This window comes from Haliaeetus albicilla, chromosome 2 (assembly GCF_947461875.1).
Source record: "Haliaeetus albicilla chromosome 2, bHalAlb1.1, whole genome shotgun sequence".
Lineage (NCBI taxonomy): Eukaryota > Metazoa > Chordata > Aves > Accipitriformes > Accipitridae > Haliaeetus > Haliaeetus albicilla.
In genome coordinates, this window is record NC_091484.1 from 48,384,462 (window position 1) to 48,401,031 (window position 16,570).

A 16,570-nucleotide genomic window follows, 5' to 3' on the forward strand; every position below is an offset into this window, starting at 1 on the left:
GCACAGGAGATCCCAAAGTCTCAGAAGAGATTGGAGCTGGTAGGTTCTGGATGCTCAACAAATGCATGGAAAGAAATGCTCCTGATCTAAGGGTTTGTAATCTAGTTTCAGAGAAAATATGTGGATGATTAGAAGAGTGGTGTGATAGAATTAGGTGAACATCTGTGTGGTGGTATGATATTTTCAACTACAAAATGCAGATGTTTATTTTGCTTTTAGATTTAACAACAGACACCTGTACTGTTTATAATCTGTACTGACATCCTGCTAAGACATTTGTTATTCTTTTCTCCCATTTTTATCAAGGCAGTACTACCTTTCTTGTATTTTTGAGGGGGGAATAAGAAGAGTAGCACTCTTAAACTACAGTTCTTTTTGCTAGTAGCAGAGGGAAGTAGATGACAGCCCTGTGAAGTAGCACTTTCATTCTATAAACTAATAACCAGAGAAATTTACTGTTCTGCCCATGTCTCTCAATTTCCATTTACTTTATCAGACATACTGCTTCTTTATAGCAGTGGTTAAATAATTGGGAATGTAATTTAAATGGGATCAAAGTGATTAAACAATCACTTAAAAAATTGTTTGATCTGTTTCTGCAAAATAATGTCAACTTTCATATCCTTCAAGTTCTTTATAAACACATGTGAATTTACTGTCCTGATGTGTTTCAGCAATGAAATCTAAATTAGGGTCACTTGTGTCCATAAAAATTTTAATTTTTTTTTTTTTTCCCCCTTTCTTCCTCCTCCCTGGAGGTGAAATGTGCTATAGCCACTGTCCTAGATTTTGTGATACTGGCACCAGGTGCTGTAAATTATACTACTTCGATTATCTGGGTCTTGATTCCCTAGTGTAAGCTCCTAGCAATTCCTCTGGGGTTTTAGCAAAGGATGTTCTTAGCCTGGACTGGCACTGTTGTGCTGTGCCTCTCTCTGGCTATTTTTCAGCTGCTGCTGAGTGTCTCCTGGCTAAGCAGCTGAAAAAAAGACTTCATCCATTGCTGGGGCCGTCTACCAAATAATGTAAAGTAGCGCTGGGTTGAATACAGGGTAGTCATTTAACTTACAAGCTTTGAGAGCTCCCATACTGGGTATAGAGATAATGGGTACTGGCACGCATATAAAATACCCTATGAAATTATACATAAATGCTTACTGTTCGATTTGCCTTAACACACTGTAAAACTTTGTACTTACAAGTATGTTTTCCATAAAAAAATCAACACTTTGCAGATAAAGAGAGAGATTCTCTGTTTCCCTCGCCTCCCCTGCTAACTGTGGGAGGAGATTGGCTGTGGAGTAACAGGACTTTTTTGGTAACTAGAGTTACGTTTGGCACAATATGCATAAAGAGGCCAACAGCACACTCTCATTTTGGGTCAGTTCTTTTGTCTAGCAATGAATTTTAACCAGAGATCTCAAAGCAGTAGAAAAATTCTATTTTTATATTGAAAATAAAATACCCTACCATTGCCAGATAATAATGACACTTTATAAAATAGAGGAGCCTATTTTTCTTAGGCAGATCTGTTTCCTATATACAGTTTTAGTGGTTGAGGTAAGTCTGCAGTCCAGTATCTTGCACTTCATAGCTTTAATGCTTATTTTTGTGTGTTTGGAAAGTACAAAGTACAACAGATGCATCCTGCATTGAGCTTTCAATCTTAGCTCATTTTATAGCTTAGAGCAAACAGATAAAGGATAAAAATTAAGTAATTTACAGTGGGATATATTAAAATGTCATAATTAATCAGTTAAAAATAACTCTTTTCCGTACTTGGTATTTTCTGTCTCTGAAATCCTTTCTGTTCTGTTAGCTCTGCTACTAATTATCCAGCCACTAGCTGTAGGCCTTTAAAGTCAGAAAATGCAACATCAGTCAGGAGACATGTGGCTGCAAAAACCAGTGAGCATGTAGGAGGAGTGCCTTTACAGGTCAAGTGCTATAGCTGTACTTTGACAAATCAGTCTGAATTAGCATCATAGAAGCCTGTTGGTATTCCTGCTCCCCCGCACCTCCAGCTTCATCTGTTAGCTGCTGCTGTTGCCAACCCTCATTTTACGCTCCCAGACCTGTCATCTGTTTCAGTGTTTGCTGGCAGTGCTGGAGTAGCTTCGTCCCCACAAATATCACTACCAAAACTTATGGCAAACATTGATATGAATTCCATACCTGAAAATCCACTGCCTGTGGCTTCACCAGTCTTCAGCTAGTAATAATTTATTAATATTTTAGGAAAAGAGGAGATGGGCTGTAATGTAATTGCTCTCACTGGTGGTCAAAGTTCAACAGATAGCATCAGTAGCAATAGACACTCAAGTAAAAGACTTTCTTAAAGGCTGTTTCATGCTAAATGTGTTTGATCGTACTGCTGGTACCTGTATGCCCATGGATGGCTCCAACGTAAAGACCTAATTGTGTAGACCCAATTTAGGCACGTGTCTTTGTGCCCTGCTGAAGGGACAGAGCAGGGAGTGGTGGGAGAGAGAACCTTAAAGATAGCGTTTTGATGCTAGAGGCATCTTCTAGATAGTCCTAGATGACACGCTTAGGGGTGGGCTTTACCAGATGGATCCCAGCTTGGTGGGGTACGGAGGCAAGCTTATATGCCCCCTTTCTTTTTCACCTTTAAATTGAGGCTGCATGCTTTGACAGTTGCTTGTGTTCTGGTCTCTTTATCTAATCTGTCTACATGGCTTCCATGTCCTCCTTGTTAGAGTGATAAATGGAAAAGGCTATTAAAGTTTCAGCACGCTTAATAGTGTCCAGAGACAATCTGTTGTATGACAGATGCAGCGATAGGCATTTACTCAATGGACACAAAGGATCTATGGTTAGCTATATGCTTTTAGGAGTGGGAGTATAACATAAGTACTTACAACACTGGTCCAAATGTAATCTGTGGAAGTGCAGGTTTCTTTTTTTGTGCATCACATACGCTATAAATAAGCAGTATGACTATAAAATACAATGGATCTATCACTGTTAAATAAGCACGTTGTATCTGTTACTGTATTGGCTCTTTTAATCTCTCAGAGAAATAATTTGACACTTGTTAAACAAATGCATAAATAAATATGGGTGGCCAATCTCACTAAATACCTGAACTTGACCTCAAAGTGTCAACTGTCCTTTGTTTTGAATTGTATAATATATAATGAACTTGTTTCAAAATCTGTTAAAGTTAATGGATATTTTTCAACTGAATTCAGTAAGGATCAGGTCCACAGAAAGTACAAAACTCATGTGCATTTCCTAAAGTGCCTGTCTGGGTTTTTCTATGGTTTGCAATTCTACAAAGGAGTGGGACAAAAGTTGGATGTAAATGTTTTCTTCTAGAATATTTTAAAGTTTATTTAAGGGTGGTGGTGTGTCTTGATGTCCCCCAGCTTCCCTGATATCTCAGTAAATTTCAGTAGAATCCTTTGCAAATCTAGTCTATATTTCCACACATCTATCATTCAGGAACTTGGCTTAATAAATCACCTAAAACAGTCTGCAAGAGAAAACTATGTAGAGCTAATTTTTCTTTTATACTAGAATAACTCCATTGACTTATCAGTGTTAATTCTTACTTTATCTGGCTTGGAAAAATGAAGAACCAAAGAAATGAATGCAAGAAATCAACCTAAAAGGTAAAAGTTACGTGAAGGGGCCATGGATATTTCCTTTGAAAAAGTATGTTTATGCCTTTGAGTTGGAGGACTTTAATTCATTCCAGTTCATCTTTTTTTGTTGGTTTTTTTTTCGTTTGTGTGTATTTCCCTAGCATTCTTTGAATGTATTGTTCTGAGGGGCAAAAAGTAAGATTAATGTGGCTGAGTTAGTATCGGTTATTGTTTTCTTCTTAATATCCTGCAGCTTTATGTTGCTTTAACGTATGCACATTCAGAGTTTTGAACATTGTGGGAAAAGGTTTCACTGGCATCCATTCTTGCCATTAAAGTGCTTCCCATCTGAATATTGCCTGCCAAAATATGTGGTATCCTGCAGAGCAAGAGGATGAGGACATAGATTGCAATGAAGCTGAACAGTTTGCACTTCCTAACGGTGACACTAGACATCAATCTTTTGTAGAGACAGCCCAGAATACAGGAGCATAAGAACTCTCACCCCCACTCCCCCACCAAAAAAACAAAAGGAGAATTATCTTCTCTTTTTTTTTTTCTATTTCATTCCAGATCCTCCAAGATGAATATGTTCTCAAATTGCATAAGCTGACATTTCAGTGGCTGAGACGCTTATAAGGAAGGAAAAAAAAATAGGAATTGAAGTAAAAAATAATGTAGGTTCTCTGAAGTAACTTTTCTTTTTAAAGAATTTATTTAATTTAGTCTCAGTTCTCTTTATCATCAAGCTAAGGAGTAGAGTGCTAATTTGGTCACAGTTAATGTGTTTCACACATTTATACCACAGTTTGACATCAGTATTCAGTAACACCAAGTTATATTATACAGGTTGGCAATGGCTCAGAACTAAAGATTGCCAGTGCTATAATCGGCCATATTTGGAGAAGCTTGAGTCAAGTCTACAGCTTGTATAAAGTGGCACAGATCTGTAGAAGTCACTTTGCACCAGTTGCTGAGGATCTTCTTTACACAGAAATTTGTTGCAGGTTTTTATTTTAATATATAAATCTAATTTCACCAACAGGATGATTTATAGTTGTGCAATTAATGAGCCATATGCTCCTCTTTGTAGTAAAAAAGGTGCAGAAAGAGCTAAGTGCTGTAAAAAATTGCTACATCAATGAGTTGCAGAAGTTAACATGTATTGTGTCACTCAATCAAGAGGCTGTAAGGGTGTAAGGTGGATAAACTGCTATAACCAGTAGGAACCCTCACTGAAGAAGGGATCGTTGAAAAACTTGAGCCCAATATTGGTGGGAAATGCTTGACAGGGCTTGGGACGGGGTTCCCAGACAGGATTGTATGCTATGATTTAGTGATCCTTGAAAGTGCCATGGCACCAATTTATTTTTTGGTACAAATCAGAGCTGTTTTCAGAGTCTTACACCTAAAGAATCTGTTACGAAAGCCAGAACTGGAAAACAGGGTACCTGAATCAAGCTTTGTACACCCATGAAAGAGAGAAGTGTCAGTGTAACAGCTGCCACTGTCATGGTTTCTCATGATCCAGAGACTCAGATCTTTGCTACACCGATCATCCAGAGCTCAGGCGAACAAAACTTTAACCAGCTGCAGAGCTGCTCCAAGCAGCTAGAGAACTTGAACAATTGGCTTCAGGAAGGTGTGTGAAACAAGTTGGTCTGGCAAGTTGGTATAGCAGAATTTGTGTGAGAGACCTGCTGTGTACTGAAAGACTTGTCAAATATTGCACTATTTTCAGAGGTAACATTTATACACATTACTAAAACTTCATTCCTTCTGTGTGTTTCTTCATCTTTTGAATTTTTCCTATTTGTCTTTGTGGAAGTGTCCAAATCCAACATTTGCATGCTAAAATTGCTTTGGATCATTTATCTTTGCAATATCTTTTCCCCACAAAAGAATGCACATTCATTTTCTATTAAAACTATGAGTGAAGTCAGAGATTGAGTCACTGTGAATTAATTTCTGAATCCTTACCTAATAACCTTTATTCCTTTGTGGTTTTCCATGGCATGTGTGGAAAGAGGCAGTTTGATTCCCGCCAACTATATGAAAAGCTCACAGGTTGGGACTGTCCTAATGTAATTAGCAGAGACTCTTACTGTTGTTTACATGGATATAACTATGTTGCATGAAGTTTGATCCATGCAGCTTAGCTTCTGAGGGAACTACTCCTACTAAAAGAGACTGAGTCTTTGGGAACACTGTGGTTTTTTTCTAGCCTTTCCATTGATGTCCTACGCTTATGAGGATGCCAGGAAATAATGCAGGGCACGTATGGGTTGAGAGGACCATTATTTTTGACCTGGCAAAGCTCTGCTTTTCTAACCACTTGATATCTTAAATATTTTACGGATTCAGAAGTGTATCTGAGTATAATTCACAGTCCCCCAGATTCTTGCTAAGAGGGGATATGATCTGGCCCATTGTTTATTCTGGGTAGCATATGTAATACTTTGGCTTGTTTTGATTCTTCCCACGTTTCGCCAGACCATTCTGCATCTTAAGTTTTGCAGATCTTATTGTGGATTTTTCGTGTGGGAGCAGTTTTGTGTTTTCAACTGGTATGGCAGCAGATCAAGCAGGAGGTTTTGGCTTGTGCACTGATTCTGGAGACAGGTTTTGTAGAAGGTTGCTCCAATTTTTGGCTTGTAAGCCATGGGAGCATATACCATGTATTACTTGATTATAAGTTAGCCCACTCACTAAATAGTTTGCTGACCGCATAAAGTAACTTAAGAAGAGGGCTGAAAAACAGAGATAATACTGAACAAAGCACAGAAAAAGCACATCTTGCATCACAGAATGATCAGATACTGGACGCCTAGTGAAATTTCCTAATTCAGCTGCTGGATTGCAACTGCGCAGGTTACAGAGTGTCTCATGGTAGCATTATTTTCTGTTTGACACTGGCTGCGTGACACGCTGTATGATTGCCTATCCTGGAATTGTCCGGGTACCGCAATGTATTTCACTGCAAAATGACCAAAGAGGACTAGATAGTGCTGAGGCTGAAGAGGTGCTTCTGAGTTGTTCCAGTTCTCCTCCTGACACACAAACACTGGGAGAAAAGGCTAACATAGTGTGTTTTTCCTATTATTCTAAACACTAGTGTAACTCTTTACTTTCTAAATGCTGAGAACTGGTCTATGTCAGGTACCTGCATAGATAGGTGCTTCTCAATAAAAATCTGCAGAAGAAGAAAGTTAAGAAAATTGTTTGAAGCTCTATAGTGAATCAAGTCTAATTTACCACTTCAACTCAGATCTCCATACAGCTAGCCTTTTGATTTACATATGTGATCATCCTGAGAATACAAACTGCTAACGCTTACTGTAGCCAAGGCCACAGTGTAAGAAAAATGTACACTTTTTTTTTTTAATAAGACACATTTCCCTGTATACATACTTCTTTGTGTGTGGTACGTAATACAGTCTTCCAGATAAATTCCTTGGATTTAATCCTGTTCTCATTAAACCCACACAGCTCTACGCTTACACTAAAGTAACTGAGGAAAGAATTTGTTCCTATAAGAATTATATTTCAAATAAGAAGGAGGCAGAGGCTTTTGGCAAATAACCTATCTTGCAACTCTTATTGAACAATGCCAAAACAAAAACCATAAAGCAGAGTTGGATCAGAAGAGTAACAAATAGGGTCTACACCACAACAGACTAAACAGGAGAGTCATGTATGGATCATATCTACTTCTGTAGTGGAGGTAACTAACTAATCTGTGTAGGGATATTTCTATTTTCATGTGAGGTGGAATGGATTCTAGAGTGACTTCCCAATTTTAATAAAGGCATCCACTTTGGGTCCCAAAATACAGCTTTTTAGCCAACTTTTAATAAAACAATCCAGTAATTGTCCCTCCCAGTAACAAAACTTAAGTGGTGCTCTGTCTCAGTGGTTGTTCATCCAATGCAAGTGTAGAATCCAGCAGGGAATGAGAATCTTTGAAAAAGCCCTGCATGAGAAGAGATTTATTTGAACATTTCAGAAGCATCAATAGAACAGATCAATTAGAACAAGGCAGGAAGGTAGTAAGTAATCAAATAGCTGTTTTGTGAATAAGAAAAGCTAATAGTTTAGTGGAGAAATTATTTAACTACTATGTATTCTTCTCTGTTTTATCTTTGTAGGAAGGGTTGAAATGCATAGAAAAGGGAAGGGATGACTGGAAGATTTACCTTCCAGGCCATTTTTCTTTCCTCGGTTGCCCTGGGGTTTCTACTAATCCTGACTGGAGAGAAGTAGACCCATGAGGTGATCCTTTTACTATTGCTTGTAGGCGAATGCAGCACAGTGTACCTGCCTCTGAAGCGCTGCAGGTTACAGCTGCTGTAGGAAGCAGCAGTTTCTGCGCTGGGGTCAGCAGGGACCGTGCCGTGGGCGAGGGGTTTCTTGCCACATGCTTGGCTTTGTGGAGGTCATTGTAATGTGGTAACCTGTGGCACAGTCAATGTAATTTTGCTATCTTCTAAGCTTCTAGCTAGGTAAATAGTAGTTCAGTTCCTTACTGAATACGGAAGGTATCTAACCTTGTAAGAGATGGCAAGCATAGTCAAACTGAAGGTTTTGCTTAAATTTAAGTAGATGCTGAGGGGAAACTTTCACCTGTTCTTCTAGCTACAGTCAGCGTTGACTGAAAGAGAATGGAAACAACATGACTCATCATACGGACGTATTTCTAAATAATCTGTATTTTTTTTCCACTTTACTTTAGATCCAGGTCTTATAAAGCTGTGTGCAAAGCTTTAATTAAAAGGTCTATCTAATCTTTTTTATTCACTAAAGATTCATCAAATCTTTACCATTTCACTGATTTTGAGGACTGTGTAAAAAGGTTGTTTTCATTGACGTCACTCTTTGAAATGACTACAGGTTTTTTTGGCATGCATATTTTCTCCTGATGTTAATAAAATGAGTTGGGCTGTGGAAATCACTGAAAGCTACAGAAGTTAATAAAAAAGTCTCATTTTGTACTCTATGCATTATGTATTCTTAAAGAGAAATCTTACATGCACGATGACCAGTTTCTACTGCCACAAAAGAAATGCTTCAGAAGTAGTGCAGTATGGCCCAGGCGTTGGATCTATCTTTGGGTCTCATAGAAAGGGATTTGATTAGTGTCAAAAAAGAAATTTGGAATAGAAAAAAATTAAGGCTAAGTAGAATCATTAGTTGCCATACCAATATGTTTGTGACGGTGTGTGAAACATTTTATGCATTAATTAGGAGGAGGAGGGAGGGAAAAAGTGGAAAAGAAGGATAACATTGTTAATCTTTCTTACTTCTGGAAAACCCAGAAAAGAAGATAAAGTGGGACTGCTGCAAAAAGCTTGGCTCCAACTTCTTGGTAACCGATGCTTAATTGGTGCTGCAAGGCTACTATTAAGTTCCCCCACAGCCGCCTCTTCTCTAGGCCACTTCCCTTAGCCTCTCATTTTCTTTCTTCTATCCATAAAATTCATGTATTGAGCTAATGCTAAAAAAGACAAATCTTAATTTTCCTTTAAAATTAGCTTTAGGACACAAATATATCAACCGCTTGGAGCCCACTGATTTTAGCAGCTGCAAGTCTGACTCTTGAGAGAACTTCATGGAGACTTAAAGAGCTAGAGTGAAAACTGAGGGCCACATGATAATCCATCCATCATCCAGCAGCTCCTGTGTAGCACCAATTTTCTTTCCTTCCTCAACTATCTACATGGCATCATTCATTCTCTTTTGGGATTACATGCTGATTCTTTTACAGTTTATATTGGGTGATGGAAGAAAATATTCATTGGTTCTGTACAATGGTAATAGTAATGTATTAAACAATAATTAACTCCAGTAGCAAGATGTAGTTGTTCTATTCTTCCCCAGATGTGAATAGCTCATCAGGTCTCCACCTATTAACACGAACCTGGGGAAAGCCACACCAGGAAAGGAGGCCCTTGCTGTGCTAGATTATAGTAGTATAACTTTCCTCACAACTACATGAAAGGGAAATGCCACCTTTGTCTTCTGTTAGAGATAATTCTTCATAATAGCAGAAGATGCAGAAGGTTTCCAAGACCCAACTGGGTGTAGTACACAGGAATGTAAAGCTGGTCCCACTGTGAGCAGGAGGTTGGACTAGAGACCTCCTGTGGTTCTCTCCACCCTGAATTATCCTATGATTCTATGATGTTCGCTCTCCTGAATCAAAAATAGGGGTTTTGTGCACGTGTATTGCAGTTATGTATTTTTTTTAATTGTATTTACCAATCACATTTGACTTAGGAAACATAAAAAATTCCATTATAGCATTGTCTGAGTGTCTTCACCTCCATCACCTACTTTTTTCCTGTGGCTTCATGGGAGAATTTGGCTGGAAAGATCTACAAAATGTGGTAATACTTCCCATTTTCTACACAGATTTTTTTACAAACTCTGTGTTGGAATTGGCCATGTCTCGGTCTTGCTCTCTTTTTTTGGTCATTATGTAATAATACATATGAGAAAGTGCATGTGAGAGAGTCTTTTACAATTTCATTCTCATTCAAATAACTTTTCTCATTTTGCGTCAAGTTATCATCATTATGAATGAAAAAGTGAAACCGCAACTCTTCTATAGACACATACATTTTGGTTTCTGTCATGGGTAGTTGGTGAGCAGTCAGCTGTGTTCCTTGAAGAATGCTTGGTCTGTTTCTTACATTTGTGAGTTGTCTTTTAGGCTTTATGATTGTAACATTTTTAATGTACTAGTGCTTACAGACTGAGTTTTGGGGTGAACTATTTCACACTTATTCATGACGTTATTCTTTAGCTTCAAATAAAAAGTTATTGATGATCAGTTTCTTCAGTTAAATTTTGAAGACAAAAATTATTTCTGATCAACAACCCTGCCTACTTAGCCAAGGATTTTAACATAGTCTGTGTCATTGATGTCAGCAAGAATAGGATTAAGGAGCAGGATTTAATTTACTTAGCTGTAACAGAAGTCAAAACCAGCTTTAGCAGTTATATTACTTGTGGCAGAATTGTTTGTTTATGTCCCTAATATTCCTGTGGTATATTTTTGAATGATAGATCATTTAAGCTGACTCGCACGTCTGAAAGATTAACATTTTACCAATATTCAGTTACCTTATTCCATATTCTTGTTAGTGTAAGAGGCAGTTTAACTTAAAAATGAATGCTAATAAAATGCCTTTTTAGTAATTCATTTTGAAAACCATTTGACCTTAACTACAATGAAAGTAGACTGTAAAAATCATCATAGGTTCCCTTCCTTGAACTTTTCATAATGCTGAAAAATGACTGAGGGAAAGAAGCAAGATCCAGTTACTGTACCCTGTTTGCACAGCTGTACCTCATTGAGTGGAGGCTTGTGTTACACACAGTTTGTGATAGGAAGTAAATGCTTTTAAAACAACTAAGGAGACAGGTCTTTAACCTCCACCTTTTCAGATGCTTTGTTCACTCATTTAGCTTCTGTCCAGGTCTTGGGAAACATTTCAAATACAAATTATTACTGAGTACTGAAGCTCACCTGAATAATTAATCTCCTAGTGAGCTCATTAGGCAGAGATGTATTAAAGGTGGTGTTGGGGTTTTTTTGAGAGAGAGATCACTAATTCTTGATGTAGTGAACACTTATTCCTTCAGGAACAAATGCATTTAAAGAAGGAAGAATTCTCAGATTTAGTGTTAAGTGTTTTACGATAGTTGAAATTACAGGTTTAATTCAGCAATTGTAAGGATTTTCAAGGACTTAGAGCACATTCAAAAGTGTTGTTGTCATGTAAATTACCAAACTGTCAAAATTCATTAGATTTAAAATTCTCATTTTCTAGCATACAAGACTTACCTCCTGTTTCAAGACTATCTAGTCCCCTGAAATAGTGAAGACACCTTGAGATTCATTAAGAGGATTTTTTGGCATTACTTTACATTGCAAGTACATGTTAATCACCAGACCTAAACTATTTGATGTAAGCTTGGCACCAGATAATTTCAGGACTTTACATACACATTATAAGATCATTCTGTGAATGGGGTTCTAGTATCCGCCAAAGGCACTTGTCTAATTGCTCTGGTGAAACAAGTCAGTGGCAATGGGAGTGTGCAGCTGGCAGACAGCCAGTTAACTTTTAATTTGTCTAATCAGCTGAGGCTTTGTGTATACCTCATCCTCTGAAATACCTGTGACCTTAAATTTAGGTTTATACTAAATAAGCATTATTTGGGCTGCAGTAACTTCCCACTTTCTTGTTTTGCTATAATTAAAGTCAACCTCATAGCTGTACATCTGATGGCCTTGAACATTTCTGACTTAACCTCTCACTTAAGACTGTCCAGATATCAATATACCATGCAGAGGGGCCACCCAGATCTGTGCTTAATGAGAAAATGCCTTGAAATACAATCAGGATTTTGAAGTATTCTTCTTCACTGCAGTGTATTAGAAGTATCGTGCCTTCAGGGGACATGGCTGACACTCGTTTTGCCCTTACTCCAGCAACTCTTTTTGAACACAATAGAGCCACTGCTCTCCTTCAGCTGGGTCCAGAGTTCCCAGCAAGTGGCCATTTGTTCTTCCATTTGTCACTAGTGGGCAGGCAATGGCTGTGTTTTGTGGTCTGTGCTATAAGTGGCCTTGAAGATATACATGTTCCAGAAAACTGTAAGCATAACAGCAGACACGGTTGGAATATAACTTCGGTGGACAAATGCAGGCATGAAGCATCTTCAGTCCTTGTCCCTCTGAACCCCATAACAGAGCTCCTACTGACTCATGTTATCAGGGCTTGGCTCAAGCTTTCTGGCTGTTTAACTCTCATCTCACACATCCTTCTGCTCTTCCAGCAATGATTTCAGTTCCTGCCACAGCCTCACCTTCCTCAGCATGGAAGTTACACTGACTTGTGTCCACTTACTGACATTTAACCCAGCCTACCCAAACTCAGCTCTAAACATTAGGTTTTATTACCTGCTATACTATGGTAAAATAGCAAAGTGTAAGTTGGGGGATTAGTTGCTTTTAGCTTAAGAAAAAAGGCCTTGGGAAACAAATGTTGCTTTGTTCTCTAGTACATACCTCATTAGAAATTATGTGTTTTGCAGAGGTTAATATACTGTGGGCAGCGCACCAAGTACATCATAGTTCTGAAGATTACAACTTATTCACAGCCTTGAGACAATCTGTATTGCAGAAATACACCTCCTGGGTAAGTTGCACAAGATTTGACAGACAAATTAATATCAACAAGATTTAGTGAAAGTGAAAACACAGTGTTTATTTACCGTAAAAGAAAAACATATAAATTTTTTAAGATGATTGACACTGAAATCACAGAAGTTGAAACTGATGAATCTGAGAATCATAAGCTTTAAAAATACATTCATTAATGGTTTTACAGCGAACTTGAAAAGAGATACACTAGTTAAGTTTAAGAAGGCTAATTATGACCCTGCATTTATATTTTCACAACTTTTTGAGTAAAATGGGACAATTTTTTTCATTCGGTTATTCATGCATAAGTACAGGAAAAGATCAGAGTATATCATCACTACTCTAGAATATGTCTGTATAACTGAAAGGAGCAGGGAGAGAAATCGTTACCAAAGATTGCTTTGGACATGCAAATGTATTTATTTGTCTCCACTCATTCATGTCATGTACTCTAGGAAGTTAGGGCAGTATGCCACTACTTTTACCTAGTGTTATTTCAGATATAATTTATTTTAAATGGTGAGCTGCGTACACATGCAATATAAATTGAGTACTCATTTACAGATTTAAAAATGTATATTTCCAAATACATTCATAAATGTAACATACTATTCAGCGTTTTGTTTTGTGCCCAGGATAACTGCTTATAGTTCCTTAGTTGTGCTCTCATGTTCTCTTTTGACTCGATTTTTATAAGAAGTCAGATTGTAGTTTGTTTTTTAAAAAAGAATAATAACTTCAGAGTTTGAATTTTCAGAATTAGAGTTGAAAAGCAATGTTCAATGTATTTTTATATATATAAAATATATGAATGCTCTTCTCCACTGAGGTGTAATACTGGTGGTGGAGGAAACCCACACTCTTCTGGCAATCTCTATAGCTAGCCTGTGAGCAAATGACTCAAAGCCAAGAGTGTGTGCTCACACATGCAAAACCAGTGTAAATCCATTAACTTCAGTAAAGTTAGTCTAGATTTATGCTCACGTAACTGAGCATGGACTTAGCCTGTTGTTCATAACTTTTTCAAGCCCATAACATTAAATGACTTAAAGTTCTAGGTTCCAGAAAAATGAATAGTTCTTCTGGAAATCATGAAACAGAAACTGTTTCTTAGATTTGTTTCTTAAAGTCTTCTATGTAAATTCTAGTTATTTTTTTAATGTAGAAAATAATCATCTGATGTTAGTAGGAGTGACTTGAATTTAAATGACCATAATGAACAATAGCGGAAGGGATGCATCTCTGTCACAACTCTGCTTCCTGCGTAAATACTGCCATGTTAAAGATTTAACCTTTGCATATTTACCCATTGGGACCATATGTGCAAATGCTTAACAAAAACAATAATTCAAAAAAGACAAAAAGCCTGTGTGTACATATGGGTGTGTGCATGAGCACTTTGCCTGCCTGTGTGATTTTGAGGATGATACCTCAGAGAGCATAAAATATTCAGGAAAGCCAAGATGTCTGGCTGCCTTAGATTCTGAAGACCATCCTCAGGACCACACTGGTACCACTTGACAAATTATATATGAACATTTAAAATTCATTTGCTTTGAGCAAAGAGAAACGAACCTAGGAATCCATGGTACCTTTGTGTGCAGCTTTTTTTTTCACCAAATATTTGTTATTAGCCAAAACATTTGGTAAATATAGATACTGGTTTGCCTCCCCCCAGAACTTTTGAGAGGCATGCCGGTTTTCTTTCTCCAAAGCCTTATTGTGCATGAACACAATTCTTGCTAATTCTTACAGCACTGGTATTTTTTTGGACTGCCAGACTTGTCCAGAACCCCATGGATGCATCTGCCTCAAAGCTGAAAGTGAAGCCTTTAGTTAATCGCTGAGAGTGATCTGATGTTGCCGAATGTGTACTGTTGAATGCAGTTTGACATCCAGTATTGTGCAGGCTGTGAGAAAGTTGTGGTGGATGGTGTGGGATTGTGGGACTGTTCTGCTGCCAGCTCTGTATGCGTTTTAAGTTAAACGTTTTAAGATAAATAAATCAGCATATTAATCTGTGTGGGTTGTGCTCGAGCTGATTGAAAAGATGTGACATGAAAGAGAAGAGAAAAACATGCCTGAAGTACAATCAGCGGTGTGAGATGTACTCCTGAACTTGGAACCAAATGTGTATTGCTTCATGTCATTTGCACACACAGTGTTTCTGTTACTCCAGTGGAGGGGCCATAGAGAAGCAGACCTACTGTTAAGACTGAGAGATGGTCTTGAAGGCAATTTTGTGGGAAAAAGATGTGGGAAAAATGGACATTCATTTTTAAGAAAAAAACAGCAAGCTAATGCTGTATAAATTTGTGCTTCTGGTGAAACACTTAGTTAGAGTGCAATTATGAAAGGAGAGAGTTGCATACACACCTTGAAAAAGCTATGATTTAATTCTTTGAGTACCAGTTCTCAACTGTCCTCCAAGGGTAAGATTTAATTGCAAATATTAGATCCATAATAATTTGATAGCTTTAGACTGTGCGTTTAGATAAAGGGTTGAGTTATGTCTTGTTAGTTTAAAAGCAGTGGAAACGTCTATACATAAATCTGGAAAGGGAATAGATAATGCTGTTCCTTTCAGCAGAGAGTCACCAAGTTCACTTGTTATCTGCTGAGGAGTCTGCCAGGTCTGGGATCTGTACGGGATGGGGTTTTGTGGGAGGGTTTTTTTGTTTGTCTGTCTTTTCATCCTTACCTTTAACTCCCGCAGAATCCTCACAGAAGTGTAGCCCCCATGAACCAGGTGCCGGCCCCTCCGCAGCCTGCGGGTGAGAGCCGGCCGCATCGGCAGGTGGCCCCAGAGACCCAGCGTGGAAGCGGAGGGGCTCAGCGCAGGAAACTCAGCCCTCCTGCTAAACCTCAGGAGTCTCAAAGTTTTGCCTTTCTGCAGTGGAAGCTTTTGTAAGCTTTTACTGAAAATGGGAGGGAGAAAGGTAGAGCATGGCCACGTTGGAGAGCGTGCAGCAGACGCACACCCTTCAAAAGGGGCAATGCCTTAAGTGTGAAGTGCAGCAGTGCAGCAGCCCCAGATATGAATCCCTCTCCACCCCCTCGCTGAGTGCCTTTCCCATCAGGTTATCAGTTATTGTGGCACGCTTTTAATCTCTGTTGCCGAATCCACAAGTGGGAAAAGATCTGTGAGTGTGATAAACGTTCTTCTGCAGTGTTAACCAGAAATTCCATCTTGGAGCCAGGAAAGCTTTTCCTCTACAAATTAGTGAAAGCTGGTACATTCGCATGAAATGTTTTGATTTGGTGAATTGGCATTTCCAGTGAAAAACTATTTAATGATTTCCCCCCTCCTCCCCCCAACACTGATCTTGCTGTTTCAGAGGAACCACAAATACGAGAAACCAAATCTTTTGTATGGGAGAGGTTTTCATTCCTCCCTATGGGTTCTACTCCTGTAAATGATCTTTGAAATCCTTTCGTGCAAAATAAAGCTTACATTGCAAGGAAACATGAGGCAGTTAGGAAAGCATTCTCCTTTATCAATCTCAAATTTACCTGTGGATTTATATAAAATTTCCCTCATCTCACCACTTAGCAGGGAAATCCTAGTACTGATTGTGAGAAGTAGGTTAGAAAATAAATATGAAGATGATCCTTCCTTCCCCTCTGAGTCATCTGTAAATACCACCAAATGGCTCCTGATACTTTTAGGGAAATAGCATATAATTTTTAACCCTGCTTTCAGTCCTGCAACCACTTCCATGAATAATCTGAAAAGCATGTGTTT

At 38.3% G+C, this 16,570-nt stretch overlaps 1 protein-coding gene across 2 annotated transcripts in view; it reads left to right on the forward strand.

The window, feature by feature from the left end:
• AGMO (alkylglycerol monooxygenase) overlaps positions 1-16,570 on the forward strand; it is a 200,484-nt gene that overhangs the window by 69,761 nt on the left and 114,153 nt on the right. For both annotated transcript variants that reach the window (XM_069774164.1, XM_069774171.1), the window contains exon 4: positions 12,717-12,820. In XM_069774164.1, coding sequence (XP_069630265.1) covers positions 12,717-12,820 — 104 coding nt within the window. The remainder of the gene's footprint in view (positions 1-12,716; positions 12,821-16,570) is intronic.